The sequence below is a fragment of the Rhinopithecus bieti genome, unplaced genomic scaffold, assembly GCF_001698545.2.
Source record: "Rhinopithecus bieti isolate Rb0 unplaced genomic scaffold, ASM169854v2 scaffold_115, whole genome shotgun sequence".
Lineage (NCBI taxonomy): Eukaryota > Metazoa > Chordata > Mammalia > Primates > Cercopithecidae > Rhinopithecus > Rhinopithecus bieti.
The window spans coordinates 299,063-312,266 of NW_016803181.1; the positions used below are offsets into that span (position 1 = coordinate 299,063).

Below are 13,204 nucleotides of genomic sequence, written 5' to 3' on the forward strand. Positions count from 1 at the left end.
AAATAATTTCATTGTTTTCAAAACTATCCAGAGAAGTATTCTTTCAGTGGAATACAGGAGTATTCTTACTGCATTCTAGTTACTGTGTTTATGAATTAACTTAATAGATATTCCTGCTTCACTCTGCTCAGTAAGAAAGAAGGCGGCTCTCCAGAAGTCTTGCTCATAAATATGTGAATTTAAATTACCTTCACCCAAACCTCATTCCTCACTTTCATCTTAATGCGTTTGCTCATGGGCACCTCTGATCTCGCACGTGTAACGTGGGTCCTTTTTTAGCTCAGGCAGTAAAAGAGGCAAGGATTAATCCCAAGAACACAAATGGAAATTTCATTGGGAAAAACATTTCAAGGGGCAGACATTTTTTTCAGACTCATTTTAACTTCTGGTCTCGGTAGTTTTCTTTAGACATTACTACACCTGGTCCACTCAACAGGCATCTTTCACTTCTAGAACTAAATACCCATTATTCTTACAATCTACTCCCTTGTTATAACCATATTAATATCAAATCCAATTTTGTGGCTTCTTCCTTTGTTTTAAAATCAAGAGTAAATCTCAGAATAATTTTTTAAAAAGCAGCTATAACCTAGCAATTTCTCCAGGTAAGATTTCCAAAAACAAACAAAACTGGGGCAAGTTTTTCATCATCGGAGGTGGGGTTCCACTAGCCTCGCTGTAGAAACGTAGTAGAGAGACCAGTAAGATCCCTCCTACATGCTGATGATATTTGGCTCCCAAAACTGCTATTTCAAGAACTTAACTGAGGTGACTTCCTTTGCTCAGAAAAACGTTTCACTAAAAATGGGAAAACTGGTTAGTCTCGCATATCTGAATACATGAGTCATTAAAATTATAGTAGGACAGCCTTTTCTATATTATAAATACCAGAAAAATATCCTGCTTTGAATTCTGATCTCTGTGCTAAGATTCGGGTTACTGGAAATGTAGGTACTGAGACACGTGATACATACATCTCTGAGCTGGTTGAGAACGAAGATCCTTTCCGAAGCCGTGACCATGGGGTGATAGGACATCTCAAAGAAGATAATTCCCAGGCTGAAGAGATCCACTTTCTGAGACGGAAAAATAATTGCATTTAGAGAGCCTTGATACGAAAGCGTAATTTACCAGGGAATTATAGGATAAGCATTGTTAGCTGAAATAAAGTTTGTATGAGTACAAAACAGGTCACACTGGAAAAATGTGAAGATTTGTTCTCAAAAATTATGGTTATAAAGGCTAAATGATATATTTTGTATTTAGATGATGACAAAATATTTGGCATGATGTCTTTAAACATTTTCATAGAAATTGTTTTTCTTTTTTGAGGCAGGGTCTCACTCTGTCACCCACGCTGAAGTGCAGTGGTGCAAACTTGGCTTACTGCAACCTCTGCCTCCTAGGCTCAAGCAATCCTTCCACCTCAGCCTCCCAAGTAGCTGGGACTACAGGCGTGCACCACCATGCCCAGCTAATTTTTTTGTGTGTATTTTTTGTAGAGACTGTTGCCCAGGCTGGTCTCCAACTCCTGGACTCAAGTGATTCACCCATGTTGGCCTCCTAAAGTGCTGGGATTACAGGCATGAGCCACCACGCCTGGCCTTCCTAGAAAATTAATGGTAATTGGTTTAGTTGTAGCCACAGACAATAGAAAACCACTGATTGAAAACTGGAAATAATGGCTGAAGAGCAAGGACAACTGAGATTGATCATAAGAATCTGCTTTGTTTTAGGCCAGGTGTGGTGGCTCACGGCTGTAATCGCAGCACTTCAGGAGGTTGAGGTGGGTGGGTCATGAGATCACGAGATTGAGACCATCCTGACTAACACGGTGAAACCCAGTCTCTACTAAAAAATACAAAAAATTAGCCAGGTGTGGTGGCGGGCACCTGTAGTCTCAGCTACTTGAGAGGCCGAGGCAGGAGAATGGCGTGAACCCGGGAGGCAGAGCTAGCAGTGAGCTGAGATCGCGCTACTGCACTCCAGCCTGGGTGACAGAGTGAGACTCCGTCTCAAAAAAAAAAAAAAGAAAAAAAGACAGAAAGAAAGAAAAAAATTTGCTTTGTTTCGCATCTTGGCTAATCATCTTTAAAGTGAAACACAGACCAAAATCCACAGCTGATAGAAAAGGCCAGTTCCTGACTACAAGGTCATATGGCCTTCAAAAAGAAGAGAATCTTGCCATTTGTGACAACATGGATGAACCTGGAGGACATTATATTAGGTGAAATAAGCTAGACACAGAAAGGCAAATACTGTATGATCTCACTGGTATGTGGAATCTAAATAAAAGTCAAACCCACAGTAATAGAGAACACAGTGGTGGCTACCAGGGGCTGGGGACTAGGGGTCAAGGGGAGATGCTGGTCAAAGGGCACACATTTTCAGTTATAAAATGAATACATTCTGGAGATCTAAAGCACAGCATGGTGACTATAATGAATAATAATGCATTGTATTCTTGAGGTTTGCTAAGAAAGTAGCTCTCAAGTGTTCTTACCACACATAAAAAATGGAAACCAGGTGAGGTGATGGGAATGTTCGTCAGCTTCGTTGTGGTAATCATTTCACAATGTATACATACATCAAAACATCACATTGTACACCCTAAATATAGACAAGTTTTGTCAATCATACCTCCATAAGCTAGGAAAAAAATAACAAATAAGTAAAAATAAAACAAAAAGCTAGAGAAAAAAACAGTAAAGTCAAAAAACTAGAAGGATATAAATAATCAAGATAACTATTAAATAATTGACAAAAACAAAAAAAGTATCTATAATAAAAAGAAAAAAGAAGCATAAAGACAAGTCAGTGCAGAGAAAATCTAAGTAGCGTGCCATGAAGGAGAAGATGGCGTTGGGAAGGGAGTGTGTCTGAGGAAGCCAAGCATGGCACGGCTGCCGAGGAAAAGACTGTACATGGTCAAGGGCACAGAGGTGCAGAGCCGCTTTCAGGACAATGGAAGCCATTTTCAAGAAATACTCTTGACCTCTGATGTCTTAAAAACATTCACTGTGGCATTTCCTATACGTGTTGGCTACAGAAAGCATAGAACAAAAGCATCAAGAATAAAACAGCAATCTCATGATCCCACCACTCAGGGATATTTACTACTCATGTCTAAGAAGCACCCGCTTCGGTTTTTTAAAAAATATGTATATATGGCCAGGTGCGGTGGCTCATGCCTGTAATCCCAGGACTTTGGGAGGCCGAGGCAGGTGGATCACCTGAGGTCAGGAGTTTGAGACCAGCCTGGCCAACATGGCGAAACCCTGTCTCTACTAAACATACAAAAATTAGTCAGATGTGGTGACGGGCGTCTGTAATCCCAGCTACTCAGGAGGCTGAAGCAGGAGAATCGCTTGAACCTGGGAGGCGGAGTTTGCAGTGAGCTGATATTCTACCATTGCACTTCAGCCTGGGTGAAAAGAGCGAGACTCCATCTCAAAAAAAAAAAAAAAAAAGAAAAAAAAGACTAAAGGTGTCTGCCCACACTCACAGTGTGTGCAACCCATCTCCCGATACTCTAACCCTCACCCTCACCAGGTACTTAGAGGTCTGTTCCAACTTTATGTTGTTGTCCAATGCTCCCTGTCAGAACCAAAACCCAGGCTTGAATCTCCATTGCAAGCCTGAGCAGTTGCTTTGATGCAAATTGCTTTCCTAATGTATTTTCTTTTATACATATATAATTGATTCAGAAAGGGTCTTGCTCCACTGCCCAGGCTGGAGTGCACTGGCATGATCATAGCTCACTGCAGCCTCAATCTCCTGGCCTCAAGCAGTCCTCCCACCTCAGCCTCCTGAGGAGCTGGGACTACAGATGTGTGCCACCAGGCCAGGCTAATTTTTTTGATATTCAGTAGAGATGAGGTCTCGCTATATTACCCAGGCTGGTTTTGAACTCCTGAGCTCAGGCAATCTTCCCGCCTTAGCCTCCCAAAGTCCTGGGATTATAGGCATGAACCACCATGCCTGGCACCTAAAGTGTTTTTAAAGTTCAGCTTTACACTCTTGCCCTAAGTGATCTCATCCAGTCTCATAGCTTTAAATCCTATCTGTGTGCTGATTTCAAATTTATACTTCTGATTCTCACCATTCCTCTGAACTCAAGTGTTGGGTCTCTAACAGTCTACTCAACATCTCTAATTGGATTTCTCATCAGATATTTCAAACTAACATGCCTCAAACTGAATTTTTCTGTCATCTTCTCTTCCTTCCCCTTATGTCTTTCCCTAGGTTTCTTCACTTCAGTCAACTACTCTTCACCCAGGTGCTCCAGGAAGAAACCTCAGCCCTGGATTTTTTCCCTTCCTCATTCTCACCCAACATCCATTCCATTGGGGAAATCTCTCAATTCCCTTCCTAAATCAGCACACTTCTCTCCATTTCTACTGCTAGGAGTCCAGTTCCAGCTGCCAACCGCCCTCCCTGGACCTCCTGCAGAGCCTCCTTGCAGCAGCCAGAGTGAACTCTCTTGCTCAAGATTCTTCAGTGGCTCCCTGTGTACTTCAAATTAAATGCACACTCCTTATCCAGGCCAACCTGGCCCTGTGTGATCTTTCCCTGCCTTCTTTTCCAGCTTCACTTCATGCCTCTCTCCCCTGTTGCTTGCCACACTGTGGCCACACTAGCCTTCCTTTTGACTGTCTTAAATGTACGAAGCTCTCTCTCACCCAGGGCTTCCTCTTTATGTGTGCACTTTCCTCTGCTTCTCACCATCTCCCTGGCATGTGTCAGCCCCCAACTCTGTGTGGCTTGTCCTTTCTCATCCTTTATCCTAAATGCCATCCTCTCAAGAGATCTTCTTTGGTCAATCTGTTCTCTTTGTCACTCAGCTCCATTTCTTTTCTTCCTAGCCCTCACCACAATTTGTGATTATATCTTTCATTTTTTACTTATTTGCTGTCTGCTTCATCCACCAGTGGACAAGCTCCCTGAGGGCTGGAGCCACATCTGTTCCTGGCACCTTGCCCAAGATAGGGGTTAGTTCTCACATTCTTTGGATGGATGGATGGATGGATGGATGGATGGACGGACGGGTAGATGGATGGGTGGATGGATGGGTGGATGGATGGTGAGTAGATGGATGGATGGATGGATGGATGGATGGATGGATGGATGGATGGACGGACGGGTAGATGGATGGGTGGATGGATGGATGGATGGATGGTGAGTGGATGGATGGATGGATGGATGGATGGACTGTAAGCTCCCGGCAGCAGCAGTGCCAGTTTCAGCCACTATTATTGGGACCATGAGTCCTTCCTAGAGTGTGAACAAGTGGATGTCCTGACTATTTTAGCTGGGACTAATCCCCAAATGCCATGATCTAGATGTCCTATTTCCTTAATTTTCAGGTTCCTTTTCCCCACAAAACCCCTTACCTGGTTGTATGCAGATTTGGTGCTTCCTTGGACCTCTGGGCTTACATAGAGAGCAGTGCCAACCATCCCAGTTAAGTGACCTGTGTGGAGGAAAACAGAGGGAAAACTTCCCAATAATAGGACTTACAGATGACACAAACTAAAACAAACAAACAAAAAAGGCTTCTTAAAAGTGAGGCATGATCTGCTAACTGTCTACGCCACTCACAGGAAGCAGCAACATGCATTGGACCAAATGAATAACCATAAGTCACATATGGCCACACACTCTGTTCTACACAAGGATGTCTTTGCTATTGCAGAGGAGGGACAGTGCCAGGCAAGAAGACTCCAGATGGACTAGGTTATGAGGTAACCTCACATTACCAGCAGAGGTTAGACAAAATAAAACTGTCTACGCCTGGGAGCCAATTATTCTACTCACTGAAGCTCTAATTTCTTAAAGTTCAAAGAACAATTAATAAATTGAAAAGGAAAAAAAAATTAAAGCATTTCCATAATTTTGTTAACTTAAGGAACAATTAAAATCTGCTGTACAATAAAACCTTTACAAGTAAAAAGCCGGTTTCAGGTTAAGAAATTCTGGGGTCTTTAACACATGGATGAAATATACAGTCTTCTGGGTTTACCTGAAGGGTCTGACTTAATCAAGTCTCCTGTCTGATCGTCTTGTTTGCTGTCAGCCTAAAAACATAAGTAAGCCAAATATCCAATCAAAACATGATATTATTCCATGAGAATGGCTTGTCCGTTTCTAAATGAAGACTGAGGAAATATTACATGAAAATCAAAATAATATAATAATGCTTTGAGTTTTAATTTTTTTTCTAGTTTACTCAACCCACTAATGCAAGGCTCTCAGAAAACCCAATGAAATCAAGAGGGAGGGGGGCAATCACTATACAACTCTTTCTTTAGGACAGAAATATGCAAACACTTAGAGAAACCAATTTATTTTCATGTTGCAAATGCCAAAAACATTTTGGCATTTTCTAAGAAGAGTAAGAATGTATTAAAAACAAGTTCATCTTTCAATTTCCTCACTGCTGTTACTTTCTCTGCATCAATTTTTACTCTTCTTTCCTAGAGGCTGCTCAGCAAATGTGTTCCACCCTTGCTCATGGCTAACACCTCCCAGGTAGCCTCACCTCGCTCCACTATGTGCCACAGTGTTGTCAATACCCTAAGTCACTATTGTTATGTCTGCATTTGTAATAGGTGCTTCCCATTATAAGCCATCACCATCAGTAACACCAGCTTCAACATTCTTAGTGCTGGGCACTGTTCTAGGTGCTTTACCTGCATTCTTATTTATCTTGCTGATAACTTTTTGAGCTAGGCACTAGTATTAGGCACACTTTACAGATGAGGTATTGAGAAGTTAATTAGTTGTCCAAGATCATGCTACAAAGCAGTGGCAGAGATAGGATTCTATTCCAGGTCGGTGAGACTCCAGAGCCTGAGCTCTTACCTATCTCACTATGCTACAGCCTTCCAGGCATCAAGTTAAATTCTTTAGTTTGGGGATCAAGATTCCCACCATCTGGCCCATCCTTGGTCTCAGCACTCTCCCATATGCTCCATGGGGAGCATGATTGGGACCGTGTCCTTACTGTCCGCCTTCCCTCTCCTCCATTTCTACTCCTAGTCTCACCTTCTAACTTGGCCCCAATGGTTGTTCTGACCATTAACTCAAATCCTACTTTCCTTTCCTGATCACCCTTGGAATTAACTGCATTTCCTACAGATCTTGGTGCCTAATAAGTTGGGTTTATAATGTGAAGTAAAATTCTTTCCCCGGCATGGCCTACCACCTAAAAGACTGCCCAACCTTCCAATGACTCCTCAACTGCCCTGCATCCTCTCACTCTCCCCTGCACCTCACAGTTTTGGCCAGTCAGACAGTATGCTAGTCTTCCGACAGCCAAGTCTGCTTACCCTGGGGCCTCTGCTCAGGCTGTGCTTTCTTTCTGGAATCCCCATCCTGGTGTCACCAGGCCCTGCCCCCAACCTCCACCTTTTGGACTCCCACCCACCATTTAAGGACATCTGAAATGCTACTGTTGTTATCCAGCCTTTCTTGATCCTCACAACCGTATGCTCTCCTGGTGTTTTATGTTTTTGAGCCTCATTTCCCCAAACCAACAAAAGCCTCTAAGGTATAAAGCATCTAGTCCAGGGCCAGGCATGTAGACCAAAATATCAAATGATTTCATAAAGTACTGTATGCCTTTGACCACAATATTGTTCCCAAGCCAATAATTTTGTGTCCCTCAAGGGGAATACACTCAAAAAAATATACTCACAATTTCAAAGCCTACAAGATCATTCGCAGCATGCCCCTTCAGGTTTGTGTAATCTCCTGAGGATTAGACAGCATAGTTCTCTGAATGCACTATTCTATCTGCTAACACTTTCAGGATTATCAAGGCATCTGAGTCTGTTTTTAGGTACAGTCTAAATTTTAAAATACTTACAGAAAAGGCTAGATGGTCTGTCGCCAAACCAAAATCACCTATTTTCACATGGTCATCAGAATCCAAAAAAATGTTGACAGGCTTCAAATCCCGGTGAATCATTCCCTGTTGAAAGACAGTGAAGAAGTAAACAATGGTTTCCCATGCATAAAGTTATACCTACTTCCTAATTTAAAAGGCCAACCTAGTGATGAAAATCGTACGAGGTGTTCTCCCACAGACCGCCCTGGTCCAGGCTGTCTGGCCTCTGCAATGTCTCCTGACTGTCCTATGACCTCTTTACCATCTCCTAGTTCTACCTGGTGGTATCCTGACCAGGTGAATTCTAAATAGTTCCCTGTGGCATCTAAGGCCCCTTCCACTGGGTTCACTAAGTTACCTTTACCCCTGCTACGTCACAAAACCTCTGCTCTGGTCACAGAGACACACCATTTTTATTGCTTCTTCTATTCCTTTCTTTGTATCATCTTCCCTTCATAGGATACTCTTGCTTTTTTCCATGCATTTGCACTGTACCAACTTGGCATCCCCAGCACACACAGTAGGTGTGCAATAATTACTTGTTTACATAAGACTGCTTTCTCATTTTCCTAATGGCTTGTAATGTGTATTGTTTCATGCATTATAATATAGAAAATAACGATCTCTTTTACCATTACATGAAGGTAAATTCTGGCTCCCTCTAGAAGCAAGAAGTCCCTCGCAAGCATGGGACACATACTTGTGCCTCCCTGTATTTCTAGGTATGGCACCGTGTTAGATGCCAGCAAATGGTTAGCCAATACTGAGCAAACTGGATGGAGTGGAAGCAAGCACAGGGGGCACTGTTCTAGCATCCCAGGATAAAATCACAGTAATACAGCTTAAACGGCCCTCATCAGAACTCATTTTCATTTCTAACCTTGCAAATTCTGCTTCTACCAAATCATTTATAAACTACACATGTGTAAATTACAGCCCTTGCTTCTCAGTATAAATACGGTACAGTATAAACATTTTAAGGTTAAAGAAATTTGAGGCAAAGGAAAAAAATAATGAATTTATATTGGTTAATGCATTAGACAATCCCATTTTTAAAATGTAAGCAGTGTTTCATCCTGAAGCTAGGCCCATTAGCATTTACATTATTATGGCAATTTCTAGCTTTAAAATGACATTTTTAGACATGTGACAAGCTACTTTACTCAGAAAGTCTCATTTCTCTTCTTGCTAGATGACTTTCTGGTTTCTCTGTGTTCCTATCAAGGGCGGCACTAATTCTGTTAGAATCAAATAACTTGGCAAATATTAATCACATTCTTGCTTAATTCTTTTCTTCTCTTTTTTGAGATGAAGTCTTACTGCCACCTAGGCTGGAGCGCAGTGGTACAATCTCAGCTCACTGCAACCTCCACCTCCCAGGTTCAAATGATTCTCCTGCCTCAGCCTCCCAAGCAGCTGGGATTACAAGTGTGCACCACCACACTCAGCTAATTTTTGTAATTTTAGTAGAGATGGGGTTTCACCATGTTGACCAGTCTGGTCTTGAATTCCTGACCTCAAGTGATCCACCCACCTCGACCTCCCAAAGTGCTGGGATTACAGGTGTGAGCCACCACACCTGGCCCTAATTCTAAAGCACTCAAGGAATAATCCTCACATTCCCTACATGTTCAAATATTTTCTCCTCTCCCAGAGATTAACAAATTTTTTCTGTAAAGGGCCAGAGAGTAAATACTTTAGGCTTTACAGTCCCTGTTGCAACTACTCAAATCTGCTGTTATGGAAAAAAAACCACCATAGGCAATATGTAAACAAATGAGCATAGCTATGTTCCAATAACCTTGGGAGCACTGGAATTTGAATTTCATGTAATTTTTATGTGTCATGAAATATCCTTTTAATTTTTTACAACCATTTAAAAATGTAGGAGCCATTATTAGCTCACAGGCCATACAAGAACAGGCAGTGGGTTAGATTTGGCTTGTGGGCCACAGTTTGCTGATCCCTGTCCTAACCTTTAAAGTTTTCTTAACATTTTTTAATGTTATACTCTGATATTTTGTAATATTTTGTTGTCTTTGACACTTTGTTCTATTAGCTTTCCCTCTATTTCAGTTTTTCTTCAATCTTACATTTGATACTTTTATGCATAAATTTTTGTAAACATAAGTCTTCAGATATGAAATGTTGTAAAGTTTACTTTCTCATGGATATAAGCTAATCCATCCAGAATCTCTCGAAAAAGTCTCCAGAGTCTGACGGTGTCTTGATACAGTCCCTGGTCAATGGTGTCTCGTAAAGTGCTCTTCTCACAGTACTCCATCTATGTACAGACAAGGACAAATCAGGAGAATTTGATTACACAACAGGTTTAAGCTAAGGAGTATAACTTCAATTTACATAATCCTCCATTTTAAACCCGTACCATGGGTTTTAAACAGTTATGGGAAAGACTTGGTTTTTTACACTGAAAAAGAAACCAACAGTATTAAAAAAATACCTTGGGGTAAATATGCATAATCTTAGCACTCCAACATAATCATTTTAATTTTTTATATTATTGCTTATTTAAAAATATGACTTGTTTAAAATATTTATCACAATTAATATAAAAAAACTGAGAATGTAGTAAAATTTTACAAGATAGCTTCCAAACCCAAATTTACAAGGATAGTTAGTTAATCTAATGATGTCATTAGCTTTTCTTACATTAAAGACAAATGACCTTCAAGTTCAGAGCAAAATATTGTAAATATTAAAACATTCAAGTCTTCTTGGAACAGTGAGACAGGGGCTCGCTCTGTCTCACCCCTTCTTGAGTGTATTCATATATCAGAAAACGGCGCAACATGACTTAAATCTTCAATCGACATGTACCATCTGATTTATGAAACTAGCCTATATGCTTCAACTAGTGCCAGAGTTGAGATTTCTCATGAAGAAAGGTTTTATTGTTTTTAAAAAGAGGGAGATTAGCTTTTGTTCTATCATCTTCAGAATAACTGTCAGTAAACTCTGGCTCACTCTCCAGGCCTCACAAGGCCTCCTCTGATGCCCACACCGTGATCCTGATGCATGTCGGATGCAACTCCTTCGTGTACTTCTATTTCATTCTAATTGTGTAGAAGGTAATGGAATATAATAGAGGATAAATAGCAGTTTGGGGGACCAATGCTTTATTATCTGTGTAAGTGGTACCTCTAAGATATTTATGTTATGGAATACCTAAAACCAGCTCCAACTCCAGGAAAGCAAATACCTAACTCATCTCATTCGAAATGCTGTAACTTGTCTGAGGGTTCCTTTTTCCGCACAGTTCTGTATCTCACATTTAAAGATCTGCCTGCTGGCAGTTATGACTGAAATACTAACAGTGACCCACAGTCTTGTTCGCTTGGGGCAGAGGAAAGACTTCTTTGTTTTATGGCCACTCCTCTACTAGCAGAGCCCATCCTTGTTTAGGATACTGCTGCTCTGGCAGGTAGGCAGGCCAAAGCCCAGGCTTCTTAGTCATGCCCCATTGGAACTGGCTTGCCTGTGCGTTGGTCTCCAGAGGTTCCAGGACAAGCCACTTTGCCTAAAGTCACATTGGTGTTACTTTTGCATGTACAGGCATGTGTGCATCACATCTTACTTGTCCAGATTCAGTTAGTTAGGCAAAGTGGAGTTTCTGTGCTCATGCAGTCTAGCATTTATGGAACTCAGATATGGTTCTAAGTACTTCACATGTTATTTATTCTTTATTAGTGTATAAGAGTTACTATTATGTAATTTATAGATGGGGAAACTGAGGCACAAGATGCTGAAGAACCTTGCCCAAGTTCACGCAGTCCTAACGGGTGGATCCAGGATGTGAACTTACACAGCCTGAGCCCAGAGCTACCCTATGGCACCTCCTGATAAGCTGTAGGAAAGCAAGAATTCCAGGCTGGGGAAAAGGGCCTCCATATGGTAATCCTCTCGGCCAATTAATCTTTGGTAGTGGCAGTAAGCCCTCCTCTGCCCATTATCTTGTTCCAATACCCTGAAACAGGCCCATCAGCCACTACTGGGTGTTGCTGTATCACCTAACTACACACCACGACCTCACCTGGATGTAGAGGTAGTGCACAGCCTCGGTCGTCACTGATGGCTCACTTTCATGGCAGCCATTCTTTTCACTGCAGTCTTCATCCTAACCCAAAAGGAAACACACAATAACTCAAAATGGAAGCCAAAATTAAGCACAATCATCATCATCATCATCAAGTATTTGTGCCCACCCCCAACACAGGGCCACCCTGTTGCCTTAAGGAGAAGTCAGTAAGCAGAACATAACCACTGTCCTTAGAAGCTCAAAGCATTTGGCTGTGAATCCTGGTGTGTTTTGGGTTGGGAGGCTATTAATTACTGCCTCAATTTCAGAACTTGTTATTGGCCTATTCAGGGATTCAACTTCTTCCTGGTTTAGTCTTGGGAGGGTGTACGTATCCAGGAATTTATACATTTCTTCTAGATTTTCTAGTTTATTTGTGTAGAGGTGTTTATAGTATTCTCTGATGGTAGTTAGAGAAGCCAGTACCATTCCTTCCAAAACTATTCCAAGCAATAGAAAAAGAGGGAATCCTCCCTAACTCTTTTTATGAGGCCAGTATCGTCCGAATACCAAAACCTGTCAGAGACACAACAACAAAAGAAAATTGCAGGCCAATATCCCTGATGAACATCGATGCAAAAATCCTCAATAAAATACTGGCAAACCGAATCAAGCAGCACGTCAAAAAGCTTATCCACTATGATCAAGTTGGCTTCATCCCCGGGATGCAAGGCTGGTTCAACATAAGCAAATCAATAAATGTAATCCAGCATATAAACAGAACCAAAGACAAAAACCACATGATTATCTCAATAGACGCAGAAAAGGCCTTCGATAAAATTCAACACCCCTTCATGCTAAAAACACTCAATAAACTAGGTATTGATGGAACGTATCTCAAAATAATAGGAGCCATTTATGACAAACCCACAGCCAGTATCATACCAAATGGGCAAAAGTTGGAAGCACTCCCTTTGAAAATTGGCACAAGACAGGGATGCACTCTCTCCCCACTCCTATTGAACATAGTGTTGGAAGTTCTGGCCAGGGCAATCAGGCAAGAGAAAGAAATAAAGGGCATTCAATTAGGAAAAGAGGAAGTGAAATTATCTCTGTTTGCAGATGACTTAATTGTATATTTAGAAAACCCCATCGTCTCAGCCGAAAATCTCCTTAAGCTGATAAGCAACTTCAGCAAAGTCTCAGGATACAAAATCAATGTGCAAAATCACAAGCATTCCTATACACCAAGAATAGACAAACAGAGAGCCAAATCA

General features: G+C 41.4%; 1 protein-coding gene across 1 annotated transcript in view; it reads right to left on the reverse strand.

Annotated features, from left to right (window-relative positions):
* Window positions 1-13,204, reverse strand: part of EIF2AK4 (eukaryotic translation initiation factor 2 alpha kinase 4) — a 109,946-nt gene that overhangs the window by 39,525 nt on the left and 57,217 nt on the right. The window contains exons 13-18 of the mRNA XM_017867694.1: window positions 11,943-12,026; window positions 10,053-10,175; window positions 7,871-7,975; window positions 6,023-6,077; window positions 5,394-5,473; window positions 975-1,076 (exon numbers count right to left, since the gene is read on the reverse strand). Of these exons, the coding sequence (XP_017723183.1) occupies window positions 975-1,076; window positions 5,394-5,473; window positions 6,023-6,077; window positions 7,871-7,975; window positions 10,053-10,175; window positions 11,943-12,026 (549 nt within the window). The remainder of the gene's footprint in view (window positions 1-974; window positions 1,077-5,393; window positions 5,474-6,022; window positions 6,078-7,870; window positions 7,976-10,052; window positions 10,176-11,942; window positions 12,027-13,204) is intronic.